The 18,476-nt window shown below is 40.9% G+C and overlaps 1 protein-coding gene across 1 annotated transcript in view; it reads left to right on the top strand.

Annotated features, from left to right (window-relative positions):
* RNF150 (ring finger protein 150) overlaps nt 1–18,476 on the top strand; it is a 119,443-nt gene that overhangs the window by 76,170 nt on the left and 24,797 nt on the right. The window contains exons 5-6 of the mRNA XM_085222112.1: nt 6,561–6,657; nt 13,573–13,783. Of these exons, the coding sequence (XP_085078238.1) occupies nt 6,561–6,657; nt 13,573–13,783 (308 nt within the window). The remainder of the gene's footprint in view (nt 1–6,560; nt 6,658–13,572; nt 13,784–18,476) is intronic.

The following is an 18,476-nucleotide window of genomic DNA, read 5'->3' as shown; positions in this document are numbered from 1 at the left end:
GATGTCAGCTAACAAAAGATACCTCAAGGGAAATCATTTTCTTAAGATATTTCCTATAAACAGTGGTTTCCTTAGAAGAAGAGGATCAAGCGTTTAATTTCCCTAGAAACTGTGATCTCAGATGTGGTACGTACAGAGTCTGGATTTTTAGAGTTTCTTCTGCTGAGGACATATTTACTGGCTTGAAAGACTGAAATATTGTTTCTTTTCCTACTAGTATTTTTTCCCTAGTAGATATTTGAATGTAACAAGCTGTCCATTTGTGTTCATTCATGTGACTCATTAATCTGTTTACTGCCATCACTAAATGGCAAACAAAAAGCAATGGATTAATCATAAATTTGACCTACTCTAAATCCCCCACAATGACAAACTGCATGTGAACTCTTTTTTTTTTTTTTCTGCGAATAATTCATGAAGCAGAAATTGGAAAGAAAAAGAGAAATTGCAAAAAAAAAAATTGGACCTTGGCTTGACATCAAGCTTGTTTTTGTAAAGCATAGTAAAGTTTGGAAATTTAACATGATAGGGACGGGCAGTTTTCAGAAGTGGCTATACAAAAGCAAAAAAAAAAATCTGAGCTCTAGCTTTCACTTGTGTCTTGCCTCATAATTCAATTCCAGTCATGCTTTGTCATGCACAGTGTTGAGTCAAGCAGAGTGAATAGGAAACACATAGTTAACAGGTGATGTTCAGTTCTTGGCTGACTTAAAAGGTCGTCTAGAAAATGACTCATGCTAAAAGGTTAGCAGCAGCAGATCTGTCTTGTAAAATGCTCACAGTTTGAGCATAAGCAATTTTAAATTACAAAAACTGAAAGATCTTTCTTGAGCAGCTACTTAGCAGACTCTGTTAAGTGAGTAGCAGAGCACTATTTTTCTATGTCTTGATAAAGGCCTACAGACACTGAAGGTTTCTTCCTTCAGCATCCTCAGTTAAACAGAGGTTTCACTTCAGTTCTGGTACAGTATCTGCATTTGTCTGGCATTTAATAAGAGGCTGGCATTTCACCAAGTCTTACAGAAGCCAACACCATGCTGGCTGACCTTGGTGTTTCTATCCAGGAGTTACACAAGATGCAACACTTTCTACTTGCATAGCCAAATGCACCCTGAGATCAGCTGCTTTGTCCTGCAGGCTATACTGGGAAAACTGTGGCTAGCAGACACGCTCAGTATAAAGCGCTGTGTATCTTTGTATTTCTTTTAAGGTTTCTGAGTCCTGAATCTGCTCAGAAATTGGTACCAGAAATTCGCTGGATAGTATTTCAGTGGATGAGGTCTGAAATAATATTTCCTAGTACTTGAGGCAAATTTCCCAAATGTCCTCTTTCTGTTGGAGAGCTGGGAGGAGAATTCTTGTTATCTTGTGCTTCTTTCTCTTTCCTCTTTAGAAGCCAACTCCCACCACTGACTGTATTAATAAACCTCACTCTACAGTGTATTAAATAAATATATACTAGCTCTTGATAGTGAAGAAAGTGTTGGCTTGCAGCTGGTTTTACGTTTAAGTGGTAGTGAGCATCACAGTGAGGGCACTGACACGACATCAAATATCAGCAAGTTCATTGTTCCCTGAGTCACTTCTCTTATCACAGCCCTACTCCCTTCTGCTTGTCTTCCATCTCCAGCTTCAAAACTCCCATCTTTTCTGCCATTCTTTCGAGAAATCACTGATGCTTCTGTTCCCTTTGTCTGCCTCTCACTAAACTTTTCCTTACTTCCTGAACTTTAACAGAGAGATAGGACAGTTCTTTCAGCTTCGTCTCTACTGAGAACTTTCTATTTCTTCATAACCTCTTTTTCAGATTGTTCCATTTCTGTCACCAGCAGACATTGTTAGAGCTCACACGCCTCCTCTGAACCTCCAGTGAACAACTGTGTTTTCACAGGCTGTTCCACTCCTTCCCTCTCTTTTCATTAGCCTCCTGTGAGAATCATTTCATTACAGCACTCCTTTTTTATTCCATTTTCTCAGTTACGCTCATCATCTTGTCCCTTTGTCCTTGCTTCTTCTACCTTAGGAATAAACAAATAGTAGCTCGTATTCATCCCCAAAAGCTGAAACCTGCTTGTCAGGTATGCAGTGCTGCTCAGTCTCTCATCAAAGCCCTTCTCAGTCCTCTGCTGCAGCCTGACATCCAATGTAGGGCTGAGCAACTGATGCTCTTAGTCCATGTCTCTGGGAACGTGCCTTTCTGCTTTTGGCTCTTTTTGTTGTAGCTTATGCTTTTATTCAGGAAGGGAGGGGAAAAAAAAAAAAAAAAAAACCACAATCAACCCAAGTGACTGGTAGGTTTGTTTGCATGTGCTTCAGAAAGTTGGAACTGGTTCAGGAAGGTAGGAGAACAGTCCTCTTTAGCCTGGAAAAAAGGTTTTTTAAGTAGTTGGCAAGTTGGAAGTTTTACAAGATTTTTACAATAATAAAATTATAATAATTTTTGGGCTGAGCCCTAAGTAAATCTCTTTTTTTTTTTTCTGTTATACGTTTAAAGTTGCAGCTTTAAAGAAAATGTGAAATGCATTTCAGACGCAAATAATCTCTGGTTAACAAATCAAGTGCTAATTAGATAACAGTAAATGCAGTGTTGTGGGATTTTTGAGATACTTTTCCTTGCTTTGGTTGCTGTGAGCTGTACACAGCCTTGTAGTTACAGAGCAGGGAAGGAGGGATCCTGGGAGGCCACCCAGTACCAGGGCACTGGCCTCACACGTGTTGTTCTTGGGAATTATTTTTCCAACACACTGCAGCCTCCAAGGATGAAGACTCTGCAGACTCTCCTGGTAATTTATTACAGCGCTTTGCCACCCTGAGAGTGATGAAGCTTTTCCTATTGTGTAACCTGAATCTCACTTGCTGCAGTTTAAACACATCATTGTGTCTCTTATCCCTAGGAGAGGTGAAAAACCATTTGTTTCTTTTCTGCTTATGGAAACCTTTGTCTTGTATGAGGATTTTTCTGACATCTCTCTTCTCGCCTTCTTTTCTCTCAACTAATCAATTACAGTCCTTCTCAGAATCTTCTCAACCCATCCAAACCAACATAGTTTTGCAATGCATGTGGTTGCACACAACAGAAACAAAAACCATCTTTTCTGCAGCTATGACTTCAATTATCAAAGCCATGTTCCTAGCCTGTATTTGAAACATCTTTCTTACTGTCTCCATGTACGGGTCATTAATTCTGAACTCAAGCATAATGCTTTTACCTTCTTCTTTTTAAAATTTGAATCAGGCAGAAATGCAGTTGATCATTTTACGTCATAGGATGGCTGAAATATTATAGTTACACCCTCATCTTATTTTATGCAGATTCTTATTTTACCTGGGTTTACATGGTAAACTAGTAAGGATGTTTATCAGTCAATGACTTCATGACACACTGGAACAGGTTGCCCAAGGAGGCTGTGGATGCCCCATGCCCGAAGGCATTCAAGGCCAGGCTGGATGTGGCTCTGAGCAGCCTGGTCTGGTGGTTGGCGACCCTGCACATAGCAGGGGGGTTGAAACTGGATGATCATTGTGATCCTTTTCTACCCAGGCCATTCCATGATTCTATGACTTTATGATATAATTCTGCACAAAAATGTTTGCTTGTAGATAATACAAACTTTAAAATTGTATAATCATACATCATATAATGTGGTACGACTCTTTAAAAATGATTTTCAGTAGCATTGCATTTTTGCGTAGATGTTGTCAAATAATCAAGATCCTTCTGTTGTACATATTAAATCTAAAATTAATGGAGCCCTAATAATGTATTATTGGGATGTGCCAAATGACATGATCTGTCATGTGTTTAAATTACTCAGCATCAGTAGCATTTCTTTTACAATATCATTGTTGAAGCCAACTTTAAAAATGCTAAACTTCAGTCTGTGAAGTCTTTAAGGCATGAAAATTCCGAACTTTTGGTGATTAATGAGCATTATGAAATGCTGTAATATGAGCCACAGCTTGACTGAAGCTTGCAAAGGTTGAACTTGAAAACCAAAGAGGACTTTCTAGTCTACAGTAAAATGGCTTGATAGAAGCTACATTGTTGTTTGTTTGTTTTTTTTAATCCAAAACAGATTTTGTGATTCTTTTTTTTTTTTTTTTTTAAGAGCATAAATCTCAGGGTTTTTGTATTTGTGTTTTGGCACAATGTGTTTCACATCCATGCAGTTAAGCATATGTTTTTAAGGATGTGAGTACACAATTGAAGAGAACCAATTGCTATGAAGATTTGTGTAGTTTTTCATTCAGCTGAAAAACAAGACATGTACTTTCAATACTCCACATGAAATAATGCAGTTTCTGTATTTTGAATGTAAAATTGCACATCCCTGTGTCCTTGCACTTGGAATTGTTGAAAATGCTTGCCTGGTGGCGCATTGGATGTCTCCCTGCTGGGATAAAAAGCAGAGACATGCAGGACAGAAACGGGAATTCAGTGCATTGTGTTTTTAGCTGGTCAGGCAAGCCTTGTTTTGAAGGAGAGTTGTGAACTGCAGTAGCATTAGTAAAGTGGTGGCTTAAACTTCAAGGATCACGATACTCCATTTGTGTTAATCATGTTGACATACAGGATCAGATGAGATGTGACAAAGTCTCGTATCACAGCCAACTGATATAATTAGACAGGTCAAACTTCCAAGAACAGATCTGCCCTTTCCCATAGCTGTGTGAAGTCCCACCAAGTACAGCAAAGCGACGATTTGCCACAAAGCTTTTTTTTCTTTTTTCCACAAGGAAGTTGTCTCTTTTAGAAGCAGTGAGGACAGCACTGAAGAGAAAAGAATAAGATTCTGAGATTTCACGTGGTTGTGGCTTTGAATTTCTAGTGTCATCAGGACTGAAGTCAGCTAGTAGACCAGACAGTGTGGGCTGCCACGTGTTACTATGAGCTATGGCTGCAAATCGATATAGAGGAAAGAGCACTTCAGTGTCTTCCATCAGGCTGACAGGCTGCGTGTATCTTGTTATGTGAGAGAGTCTGCGACAGGATACAGCAGCCAACCCATTCAGCTGAATGGGTAGCACTTAAATATTTAAAATTATTTGGGTGCTCTTAGTGAGCCTGGCTTTCTCAGAGATTGCATTTCTTGCTGGAGGCTTGTGTGTGCTGCTGAGTCCCTGCTCCGGGAGGCATGCTGGGCAGCTGTGACCTGTGCCCCCCTGCTGGTACCTGGTGGCTTGGATGGCAAGTGGTGTGACTGGTTGTGACAGCAATCTCCAGCCTCTGCTGCCTGTTCTCAAATGTGAAAGTTCAAACAGGCTGAAATGGGACTTTCAAGCTCTAACTAAGATGTGGGACACCTGTTACAGGCCTTGGGAAAGTTAGAGCTTATCTACATGTTATTTTAAAACAAGTCTTAGCATTCACCTCTTGGGGAAAGTCTGTGCATATTGATCTTCGTATTACAAAATAAAATATTCTCTGTTTTGCTTAGGCTATTCATTGTTTTAAAAAGATTTTCCTACTTGTCAGTGTAGTTTCTGAGGCTATGAATGCAGTAAGAAATTTTGCTCATTTTCTGCAGGTGCTGAGAACAAACTATCCCATGCCACAGAGCACTTTTGATTGGTGACAGGTGCATTACGTAAGCCAGTGGAGCACTACTGTCAGCCCAAATATACTGCCTGTGAATTAAAAGAAAAGGAGAAGGGAGCAAGAAAGGAACTTCTCTGCCGTATGCTGAGCCCCAGCTGCTCTAATTGACCTCCTCGCCAGTGGTTTTTAAATCCCAAGCCCCATTTTCCTGTGTTTTGTAACGTTTATCCTCTATAACCACAAGATAACAGAATAGGCTCACAGGAGAAAATACAGCTGTCAGGTTCATGCACTAAATATCTCCGTGTTCCATCTCAGTGTCTGTCAGGCTAAGTTAGATAATAATTTTGAGTTCCTCTGCCTGTTTTTTTAATACATATATATGGTTTTATACGTATATATAAATATAGTGGTCTCTTCAGATGAAGCATGGGTTTAGGAGCAATCCCTTCTGGGCTGGAATTGTTTAGGAGCTCACTCCATTGGATAAATTATAAAGAGCAGGGAAGTCAGGGACCATACTTTAAAAGACATCATCCTGATTTTTCCATTTAAATGAAGATATTTATTTATTCATTGTTTTCCTTATGCCTGTATTCTTAAAAATAATACCAGGACCCCAATGGCTTAATCTTTGTGTATTATGTAATCATATTTGTTTGCAGAACCATCAAGAAGTAACGTGATTTCACCTGTAGTAGGTTTTGTTTACTTGACAGTGTTTAACGTTTAAATAATGTGTTTTGCTACTAATTTCTTGTATTTTTCCTAGTTCTCTAATAGTGTACGTTTTTTTTTTCCAAACTGAATTGAGTAATACTTTACACACACGCTTGACATGCTGCAGAAATCATTGTAAAGCCTTGTCTACAGACGATATAGTCTGGCAGTCCTTGCAGAAGTCACAAACCATACTATTTGAAAAGCTTGCACTTTACTGAATTCAGAAAAAGCATCTGGTGTTAAGTGGTAAATCGTGCTATTGTGGATTTGAATTAAAATATCTTGTTTCTCATTGCAGGCATCTTTTTCACAAGTCCTGTGTAGACCCCTGGCTGCTAGACCATCGTACCTGCCCTATGTGTAAAATGAATATTTTAAAAGCTCTAGGGATCCCGGTAAGCACATCACAGGGGAGCTGTCTGGGGCAAAAAGGGAACGCCAGCATCCCTAGACCTTTGCCTGTCTGCTCCCATCCTACTCTTCTGACCATGTTATTGATGTGTTAATTAATTTACTATGGATAATAGAAGCTGGTCTGGGCAGCTACCTCTCTCCTTCACCTCACTGATGTTACCAAGGAAGAATCTTTATTGGAGTTAACGTGTCTGTTACTGCCCAGTTTGTGGAGTAGGATATCATTTACTGGTGTTCAGGTGGATCTGTGTTCTTTCATATTGCTTTTATTTATGTTTCAAATCAGGGCTGGATTTATTTTTACAATCCCACGCTGAGTTTAAATCTCAAAGCAGAAGATATACAAATAAAATTTTCCCTGATACACCAGTCGAGGACAGCTAGTGGCTTATTCTAGGGAGGCAAATCTCTTTTCTGTCTGATTTCTCTTAAAGCTTATCTGTGGCAAGCTCTGTTCTGCTAATTCCAATTAGGAAGATTTCTACCAGTAACTAAATATGTGGCAACCACATGCCGTATAAGAAATGGTTAAGCTCTTTTTTGTTTGGTACATTTCAGTGTGGTTAGAATCAGTTAAAACAATTGATCTTTTTAGGTTGTATGTTTCCACTCAGTGCGTATCCTGTCTGCCATACCGTTTCCTAACTGCAGTTATCGGAGATCAGGGGCTTATCCAGGAAGCAGTGAGTTGCTTTCTTACAGTGTGTGAGCCTTGCCACGTGTCAGTGAAGTTCAATACTGAAGCACTGCTAGTCAGTATGTTAACAGGTGCTGTAGATACCCTCCCCAGTTGGTGACATGCCAATCGACAAAGAAAGAGTTATATTAAGTAAAACACATAATAAGAACATATTAGGGAAGCTGATGCAGCCACTCCCCGGAAGATATGTTTTGTGGTGACAAGGGACAGGTTGTTGCAGAGAAAGTTTTATGGCACGTGATGAAATTTGTTTTTACAGGAGGAGGTAAGTCAACCTAACATAATCCAAGCTAAAAATGCAGTGGAAGAATGACATAAAGCGTTGTAGTTAGTGTAACTCATCATTATAGTTGGGATAATTTTTCTTCTATAAGTGTATATTATCTTTGAAATACTAAAAGATGAAAGAACTGTTAAATCGGTGTTTCAGACATAACAAAAGGATCGGTGCCATTCAGCATTGCTGTGTGCAGGTTTAAATACAGAGTTTTTTCCCCAGGTTCCCTATCACAGTTCATAGACCTGCCAGTGAAATTACCCAGGATTTCGATCTCGTCTCTATACGTAGCATACTTCCCATGGCTTTATTCCACACCATGCAATAGCATGCAATTCCTGCTCTCAGGGTGGTCCATTCCTCTTGGTATTTTTGTTTCATTACCAATACAAATACAGACCTCCACTGAACTGCAGTGAGATGTTTAGGTCTTTCCAGAAAGTTCAGTACTTTCAGTCAGTATTTACACCCAGAAAGGACTCTCAGAGACCTCACTGACAGCTGCTGAAGGCCAGACATATCTGCAAATCAGCTACAGGTTATCTGAGGCTGGGTGCATCAAGAGGAAGAAGAACATGCCTAGAGGCCATGTGTGAAAGTTTCGATTTTCATGACTGGCTTTACTATACACAAACAGCTCTGCAGCAGTAGGTAAGGAGGTTGTGGATGCCCCATCCCTGGAGGCATTCAAAGTCAGGCTGGATGTGGCTCTGGAGAGTCTGGTCTGGTGGTTGGTGACCCTGCCCATGACAGGGGGTCAAAACTGGATGATCTTTATGGTCCTTTTCAACCCAGGCCATTCTATGTTTCTGTGATTCTATGAATATTGCCAGAAATAATTTAAAGCACCATTCAGTTCACAAGGCCTTTGTTTTACTTCTCACAGCTCCCAGTCTTGTTCTTTCTATTTTGTGTGGCAGAAGGGGATCTGTTCTGTTTTCCTCAGTGAGAGCTTCCTACGTAGAATTTTTGTGGAAATTACTCTGCTGTTCTTGTAATGAAGGATACTGTTGTAATCCACATATACAGCAAGGTCAAATGAAGATTTCAGTCAACTTCAGTACTAATCTCTGAACAGTAAAATCAGACACTTGGATATTAATGTGCCAATAGCAGAGTTTGCTCAGAAGAGTTTATTTTCTTAATTTAAGTTAAAATTTCCCTAGCTTGTTCTAAAACAACAAACTGAAAACAGCCTGCTCCATCGTTTGGAGAAAGCATGCTGGCTTCCACCTGCAGAAGCATTGGTTACATTTAGGAGGGGAGAGCTGCATGTTAGCTTTACCCCTTGAAGTGAATTACAGTAGGAGCTGTTGTCCATCGGAGCTGGGAGCAAATGGTGGCCTTCATGTTGGGGCTTTCCTTTGGCTTGACTGCAAAGGAAACAGTCTGAGAGCCTCTGCTAACTTCAGATTTAAATTCCTGTGCTGTTATCAGTTGGTGCTCTTCTGTTTTCTCTGCCTTTTCTTTCTAAACTCTTAATCCTCTCCTGCCTCATCTCCTGTCCCTGCTTCTCCTCTGCATATCCCCCTCCTGCCCAGTGTTGCTGCCCATGCTCCCAGTCTGTGCTCAGTTTCCAGGACCTTTCTCCAGCTGCTCACAAACTGTGCATCCTCACCCTTCTCCTTGCTATGGGCAGCAGCTGAGGGTGGACCCAGGAGGACGTTGTTCCTGTGTGGTGCTTTCTGGTGCCACAGGGAGCTTCCCATCACCGCAGAAAGCCCTGCAGTCATCAGTCCCAAATAAGCCACCAGGCTCTATCAGCATTCATGAACTGATTTTTTCAGAGGCTCATAATTTATCTAGATGTCAGTAGGCTGTTGTTGGAAAAGACATTTCCCAGGAAGAAGCTGTAAAGCTCTAGGGCTTCTCAGCGAGAGGTGGCAAACATTTCTGTAGAGCGGATAAAGCAAAATGCCATTCCCTAACCATGTTCTTGAGTCTTGCTGAGCCATCTTAGCTGAAATTTCCACGCAGAGAAAAGAAGCCTTAGGCCAGCAGCAGGCTCTGTTGGGAGGCTTGAGCATAAGTGGCCTAAATCCTTTGCAGGCTTGTACAAGGGGAGGAATGAGAAAATCTTACCGTAGGCAGGCCTGTTACCATTTTTTCCTGCCAAGTGTGTGTTTTTCCTATGGTGGTTGTTAAAGAGCTGGCTTGTGCAACTTTGGATTGATCGTGCCTCATTTAGCAGGAAGACCCAGGATTTTCCAGAAAATGATTAGTTTAAAAAAAAAGTTAAATATTTCAATCCAGTTCACATCTAAACTCTATTTAGTTTGTAACAAAGGTTTCAGATTGTCTGCCCTAAAACCAGGTTCTTCAGCTGCAATGAAGCACCAGAGTGACTGTGCTGATTTTCACAGTAGCTGAGCACTCAAACATCCCCGCTTTTCACTGGGGTACTCTGCAGCTCAGGATAATTAACTAAATATCTATCAGCAAACATTTGGTGCAACCTTTTCTACTGTCTCTGCTGGTGTAGCCGGCTCACAGACTTTGCCTCTTCTGGCTGTAATATTTTAAGTAAATTGTCAGTGGAAATGTCCTTCAGTTTCAAAGACCTACACTGCTTTTGGGGTGATTGTATCTCATAGAATAGTTTCCCTCTGCTTCTCCTTCCTTTCTGCAAATATCTGCTGGATATGCAGACAGTTGCATTTTTGGCAGGGGATTGGATGACTTGAAGCTATTCACTAAGATCCTTAGCCAAGCGCTCAGAAGGCAATACAAAGCCTTCCCTTGACTGTAGTGGAATTGTGCCCTCAAAGCACTTACAAGCAGGGGATGAGTGAAACCAATATAATTAAACTTAGAAAATGTATTTGGGTCACACTAACAGCAAAACCCAGAATATATTTTTTTTTTCAATCAGTATTTCGTATCATTGATTTCACAGTATGCTGCTTAATCTGGGGTGTTTTTTCCAACTAGAATAATTTGGGAATAAAGGGATTAATTACACTGAGCAGTGTAATTTTAGATTTTTTAATGTTTGGTTTGGCTTTCAATTATAATCCCCTGTTTTTAAAGGTTTAAAAGTTGGCGATAAAGCCCCATTCTAGGAATAGCTGGAATCAGAGCAAAGGATAGACAACCAATTCCTTGAAAAAAATTAGAAATCATTTTTCTTGCAGTAGAAAAATAAAACAGGTCTTTTTTCGTTAAGATACAGTGCCCTCAAAGCCAAATCTCATCTAAAAATGAAATTCTGAAGACGTTTGTTTTAACAGCTAAGAGTGATAGATCTAATGAACACTTCTGAGTCCAAGTCCTACAGATAAATAATTGGTATTTCACTTAGGAAAATACAAGTTCCATGGTTTCCATTAAAGCTAGGTATATCTGAACATGCCTTTATCCCAGCTGCAAGGAGCTCTCCCTGCCTGTGGATTAGGCTGGAGCCTGACTATGGCAATTCTAATTTTTATCCCAAATTTCAGCTTGTGGATATCAGTCATCTGGGGATTATGTAAAATTCCTGTCTTTTTCATCAGGAGCATTTGTGAAAAAGTAGTCATGAGGGGGCCAACAATCGGACAGGGAATGTATGGGAGAAGAGAAAACATGCTAAGTTCCTGGTTCTGAAAAAAAAAAAAAAAAATCCAGCATATGGTAACCTTCTGAGTTCAAAGGGATTACTCTTGTGCTTACAGCTAAGCCTCTGTTTATGTTTTTGCTGTATATGTTGCCTAGTTTCTAGACACCTGATGTTGGAGGCAGGCAGGTAGTGAGATTTTCAGAAATGCTTTCATGCAGGCATGTCCAACCCATGGCTGCACCCTGCCCCACACTCACCAATATCCCATTGTGTTGTTGCTGTGCAGTAGCTGACAGCAGAGGGGCACTCTGTCTAAATGGCATCTGACATGGAAGTGGTTACGAAGCAAAGGTGTGTTAATTCCTCCTTGTGGAAAAAATGGCACCCACTGACATTCATTGATACTTGCTGAATGTTTCTGGAGACCAGACAACGGATGTGAGCACAGTGAGGTGGTGGGTGGTGTGTTTCAGCAGTGGCAATACCTCTGCTGGTGCAGATTTTGGTGAGCGTGGCATGCAGTCTCTTGTTCATCACTGGCAAAAATGCATAGCTAACGGTAGTGGCTGTGTTGAAAAAGTGTTTTGTAGCTGAGAATTTCCTCTATTAAATAATGTTCTTGTGTTCTTTGTATCTGTTGTTATTTCCATGGAAATAAATAGGAGGCGTTATTTTCAGACTGATCTATGTCTATGCTGCCCAAGACAGTTTCTCTTCCCTCAGTGCATCCCAGGCAAGCCAAAAGTTTGGTCACACGTGCCTTAGCATGTGAGATACCTGAGCATAGCAAAAAATGAGATTCACAGAGCAGAGTTCATCTCCTGTGACTTGAGCCCTTCAAACACAGAATTTCCAGTCTAGCAGTTTAATCCCCCTCTGTGTTTAGTGGTAATCAGTAGTAAGGTAGAGGGGGCAGTTCATACCACTTACCGTTGAGGGGAAGAAATCACATGGCAAAATTACCTCCAGGTAATTCAGGTAAGAGTAAGCCTTAATTACTAATCCAGTTTATCTGTCTGATTCCTGGACAATAAACATAAATGGGAGCAACTTAACTTTATACATTTCCTAACCGAGCAAGGTATCTACATAACTGTAGCTCAACCTTGCAATGCTCCTCTGTCAATTTAAAGGCTTTGTACCCTAACATACAGTACCTCCATTTCTGAATTAACCTTTAGTTTGTTTGTTTGTTTTTGCAGTATATCAAAACTTCAAACCCAATTCTTGAAATAGTTGTGCCAAAATGTTTTCTCCATGTCTTGGGGAGGACTAAATCTTCCTGAGTGGACTAATGGCACAAGAATCTGTTTCAAAAGGCTCTTTTCCTCTGTGTTTTTCACCATTGTTAATGGAGAGCTCCATAGTAGTTGCTGATATACGAATGGGAGCATCCAATCTTGATCAGGTTGGCATAAAAAAATCAAGGGTAGAAATTAGTCTTACTGCTTTTAGTGCTCTGCTTGGACGTAGTCTTCTTACTGTACAAACAATTCTTCCTGCCTTCTGGTGCTCACTTGAAATCCCAGTGTTCTTTCTGAAAGGTACTCTCATGCCAAGGATGCAGCGCAAAAGCTGCACAATGCTTTGCTTCCCTGTTAGCTCAGTGAAAATTCAAACACCTGGCTTGAAGAGCTTGGGTCATTCTGTACAAATAGTCATGTTCATATAAAACTGCAAAAGAGAAGAAATTATGCAGATCTAGATTCCATCCCTGGTGTCTGAATCACAAACAAAGGAACAATTTGGACTGAGTCTTCAGTTTTCCAATACTGTTTGTTTTTTTATTTTCTCATCATTCTATTTATGTGGAAAATGTAGCATTAGCAAAAGGGACAATCTTGCGATATAAAAATACGTGTCTTATCAACAGCTTTGGCTTCTATTTTTTGCACCTCACATGTAGATGTGCCCACAGGCAATTCCCGTGAATTCCTGGAAGCTGTGATATCCACTCTATAAAATGTGTATTTAGGGAAACAGTGATCCCCCTTCAGCTACTGTCTGTTTATATTTATTATCTGACTCAGCAGTTGCCTGTGTTGAGCAGATCATATCGATAAATGCACTACTTTTTCAATTTACACTTTCCCAAAAACCTCTCAGTGTAAATAATGGTATTTAGAGACCATGAATGGGAGTTTGGCATTGGATATTTCTAAAGCATGCTTTGAGTCTCTCTCGCAACAGATAGTATCAAGCTTGCAAACTGTGCATGTTCATTCATCCTATGTTGCCATTTTCAGTACTTGTCTGTAAGCACTTCTGTGGGAATCGAGAAAGTGGCAGTACGAGCAGTGGGCCTAAGAAAAAGTGAGAGCAGGTGAATTAAACGTTTTTATGAAGTAAAAGCTCCGTTTTCTTCTTTCCCTTCCCATTAGCCCAACGCAGATTGTATGGACGATATACCTCCAGACTTGGAAGCCTCCATAGGAGGACCACCAACCAACCAGATAACAGGAGCCAGCGATATAACAGTGAACGAGAGCTCTGTAGCCCTGGATCCCCCGGTGCGGACTGTGGGAGTACTACAAGTAATCCAAGACGTAGACTCCTTTCCCCAGGCTGGGGAGGGTAACTTCACAACAAGCAGTAAGTTCCTCTTTGTGGCAGAATTTGCACGGAAAGAAATGGTTAGAAACTTAAATTGCAAACCAGTATTTAATGGGGGAAAAGTGGCCTTTGAGGGCTTTTATAGGCTTTTATACTGGAGCAGTGGCCTTATGTTAAGCCCAGAGTAGAGGAACTCCACAAGGTAAGTAGTTAAAGATACCGTGTCATTCTGCTGCACTGCAAACACTGTGTGTAGTGTTTGCCTGTGTGCAAACGCTGTGCCCCTGGTCTAGAAAAAAAGGAAGTTGAATTCTAATTTTTGCCTTTCCTTTCATCTTCTGATGTCAACTGGAGCTCGTCGGGTTATTTATTCGTTTTCGGTTTTCTCATTTTATAAGGTTTGATGGTCAGAGTTCCTGCACTTGAAAATTTGAGCACGGTGAAATAACACTGCCAATTCTTACTAAAAAGGAGAAATTTGAATATTTTCAGTGGTTAGTTTTCACTTCTTCAAGGGCTGCCATTTCAGCTACTAGCCCTCAAAATGTCTGCACTCTGTTCCTAAAAATGATGTTCCTTGTTGAAAATCTACTGACAGTTTAAAAAAGAACGTTTGTCAGCTGCTTTGATTGAGGATTGTAGTAGACTAAAATTCTTATTAACTCTTGTATTAGTATTCTATAATTCTATTGACAAGAATATTGTAAAAAATCATCAGATATACTTAAAGGGAGGCAGAAGAATATGAAAATACAGGTTTGTGTATGGAGTTAGCATAGGTCCTGGGAAAGAAAAAAGAAAAAATGAAACGTTTTTACATATTAGTCTGGGCCTGAGTGCCAAGTCAAGCAATAATATGACGTGTGAACGATGGAAGAGACATGAAGGGACTCATATCACAGCCAGTGTGAGGCTGTGAAACACTTGTGACCTTAGCTATAAGTGACCCAGAAATGGATTTGTAATTTTTCTCCCTGTTGGTTAGATAGTTGTTTCAATTTTGGTCCTTTTACGGTCAGAATTCAGGATCCAGCAAGGTCATTGACACAGCTGTGACTTTCTTAAGCCTTTTTGGATGCTGGCAAGGGCTGTTCAAAATGATGTGTTATTTAGTTCCTTCCAGTAATTGTTTTTAAAAACATTTTAGGCAGGTTTAAACTGTGAAGGAGGGGTTTTACATCACAGTATCTCAATACTACCAAAGACTGGGCTAGACTCTGGTTTCAGCTGTACCCCTGTGATGTTCCTGTAGCAGCAGCTCCTCTAGCAGGTAATACCCTTTTCCCACTGTTCTTTACAAGGCCCAGTACTGAAGTAGGAAAGAAGGGACCAGCACCAATAGCTGTACGGCCCACACTGAGAAAAAACAGCAGCCTAGTGTAAAACCCAGCACAGGGGGCAATCCATGCGTTTCATCCCAGGATCTTGGCACACTGAGAAGCAGTTCTGCTGGTTTGCCATCAGTGGTTACAGTGGTGTCGAGACAGCCAGGGAGCACAAGAGCTCAGGAATGCTCCAGCCACTCTCTTCCCCTTCCTTCTGCTTTGTTTCCAGAGTCTGTAGAAGGATAGTGTCAGTGCAAACACATTTGTTCTTTGTTTTCCAAGTTGCCAGCTAAATAAGTGGTTGAAAAACTTGCTTTGAGCCATAGGAGCAAAATAAGCACGCAGAGATGCTTTATTATGCCTTCATGCCCTCCCTTTTTCCCATAAGCTTTGATGTCACTGGACAGTAGTCTCTTATCACTAGGCAGTCCTGAGGGCTAACAGCAGAGAAACTTGCAGGAAAGCCACTAGTGTGTCCAGGCACACAGCTGGCAGTGAACCACGGAGCACGCTCAACTGTCTTTAATATGTAGCCAGGAATTTTCATCTGGATTTCTCATGTCACTGGAGCACAGTACCTGTATACTAGTCACTTGTAGGTGAGCAAGTTTACATGCTGTCATCGCCACATCGCAACAGAGCAATTTGCAATAGTTCCCAGAAACAGCCGTTTGGTCTCTTTTTGTAGTGGATCTCCCAGCAAAGAAGAGCTCTTTAGTTGGAAGCTAGAAGCTGATTCCAGCAGTGATGGGAATTTGTCCCTCTGACTTGCGTATGTGGCTTTGTTGGTGTTCAGGCACTCTGAAAGGTAGAGCCTTGCATCACAGGCAGAGAAAAGGGAATGTTTTGGACCGCTGATAGCTTTGGTGTGAGACCAAATGCTAACTAAATCAGAGGGCAACTTTAGGCTAAATAACTGGGTCACAGCTGTCATATAGTTGGGGCTTTGTAAGTGTTGTGTCAGTTTATTGTATTCAGGCATTATATTTCTCATTTCCAGAGTCCTCGTAGTTACACAACTTCTGAGCTCGCTGCATGTGCCCTTTCTGTGACCTGTCCTGCCTGGGCATTTATAAGTGCTGACACTGATTGCTCCTAGGAATCTTTGCTGAAGTTACTAGATTATGGCCTCTTTATATAGCACTGGTGATGGGAACACACTGCAAGGCTGAATTTGTGCAAGAAGTTTTTCTTCCTCTTGTTACTGAATCTCTGTTGACTGCCTCCATTGCAGTCTGGATGTGACACCCTTATGCCCAGCAGCATAAGCACCCATTCTTGCATCCCTTTGTTTTCCTGGCAGAACTCAGTAGTCCAGGAGGTAATGGACTTGCTGCCTAGTTTCCATTCATTTCTGCACTACTTTTTGCTTAATTGTCATTGCATCCCTTTGGCTTGTTGATTAATAATTCTGGTATTGTTTTCTTGGTTTGGGTTTAATTTTCCTTTCTGTGTTTCCAGTGAGCATTCAGAGCCAGAAGAGCTCCCACAGTGTGTCTGGAGGGGGGATATTTCCAGAGTACTGTTCACATGGGGTGAAATTCTGTCTCCATTGAAATCTGGTGGCAAAGCTCCCACCTTCTTCAGTGAGGGTAGTTTTTCATTTTTGGAACTCAACCAGTGCTTTCCTTTTCATTTCTGTGTGTGTGCTCAGCAGACATTTCTTTCCCTCCCTTTTTTCCCCCTAGTGTTCTAGAACAGATAATGTCTTCCACAGGAATTTTGGCAATATTGTATGCTATGAACATCTGGTTGGTCTTCATCTGGAGGGCTGTCCCTAAAGAGTCTCTTGCTAAACTCCTGTGTAGTAGCACTGAACACTAAAATATGGACCAGCAATTTCTGTCAGATGGCTTCTACCAATATCCAAGCCTTCAACAAGTTTTTTAGAAATGTCTCCAGACCAAATACTGTTCAGTGTTTAGTCTTAGTACTTAGTCTGTAGTCTCTTTGCTCTTTTTGCTGGGATTTTGTGCAGGATCTTGGGATTACATCTTGAAATGTGGAATTTCTGTTATCAGTTGCTGAAAATGGGGGATGGAAAAAATGTAAAACTGGAATGGGGTAGGAAAAAAGGAGGACAAAAAAACTGTGTGAAATGCATAAAACCTCATCTCAGCCGAGTTTTCTGTTTTGACCTAATAGAACAAGTCCAAGGGAGGGCTGCAAAAATCATCAGAAGGCTAGAACACCTCTCCTATGAGGACAGGCTGAGAGAGCTGGGTTTGTTTAGCCTGATAAAGAGAAGGCTCAGGGGAGACCTTATAGCGGCCTTCCAGTAGCTAAAGAGGGTCTACAAGAAAGACAGGGATAGACTCTTCAGCAGGGTGTGTAGTGCAAGGACACTAATGGTGATAAGAAAGCAGCATCTAGGTATTTTAAAAGTTGTACGTCTGACATTTGAAGGAGGAAAACTAAATATTCTTTTTTTCATCTTTTATAGTATCCATGGTCATTTGCTAATTACTGTAGTAGATAATGTGCATTGCCTTAGTTTTTGCTGTATGTTGGTATTTTTTTTTAATTTAGAGAAGCTATGTTCTCTTCAGTTTCATGTTCTCTCATACTATGTAAGACCTCAGAAATCACTACACTGTCTCTGCAGTTGGCGGAATATTCATAGATAGCTCTACTGCAAACCCGGGGGGGGGGGGGGGGGGTTAAATATGAAAAAACACAATTTCTCCCCAACGGTAGCTTGTTGCCTGCAAAGTCCACTGAGTTTGTCAGGCTGTATGGCTGTGTATGCAACCTAGGGAATACCAGTAGTTCCTTTTCTACCTCCCATTTTGTTCCTTCCATGAAACCCTGACAGCATAAAGCTCATCATGACTGTTAGGACACCTTCAAGTCTCTTTGATAGCTCTTCATTAAATCTATTAATATAACTTCTCAAGTAATTATTTTGATCTGTGTATATCTAAAATGTCGTTCTGAAGAATAATCAGTCTTTGGAAGAGGATGAAAGTGCATGGTAAGAATCTGATCTGCTGTTGTCTTGCAACCACTTGACTGTTCTTCGTTGCTATTATTAGAGGTTTTTTTAAGCAGATGTAAAGGGGGAGGAAAAGGTGGAAAAATTCCCTAGCCACTAGTTAATACTGAAAGTTATTAACACTTGCATTAGCACTTAGCACAGTCCTTGAGACAGAATACTGATGGGACCTAGTTAAAGGCTGAGCAGATTGGGCCCCGTGTGCCTGGAGTATGACATAAGTCCTGGTGGCTCTATTAAAAGCTTGTGCGGATGTTGCACTGAATAGTTACCATGGACTGAAAATTCCAGTGAGCTGAGGTCCTAGGTATGTTTTGAGACTCACACCACTGCCAACATAGCATTGGCGGTTTGAAAGGGTCACCAATTTAGGCTTAACTGGCATTAAAAATGTGCCCTGGATTGTTACAAA

The sequence above is a fragment of the Meleagris gallopavo genome, chromosome 4, assembly GCF_905368555.1.
Source record: "Meleagris gallopavo chromosome 4, MGAL_WU_HG_1.1, whole genome shotgun sequence".
NCBI classification, from domain to species: domain Eukaryota; kingdom Metazoa; phylum Chordata; class Aves; order Galliformes; family Phasianidae; genus Meleagris; species Meleagris gallopavo.
Note: the sequence above shows the minus strand (reverse complement) of the source record. Positions and strands in the feature narration are given on the sequence as shown.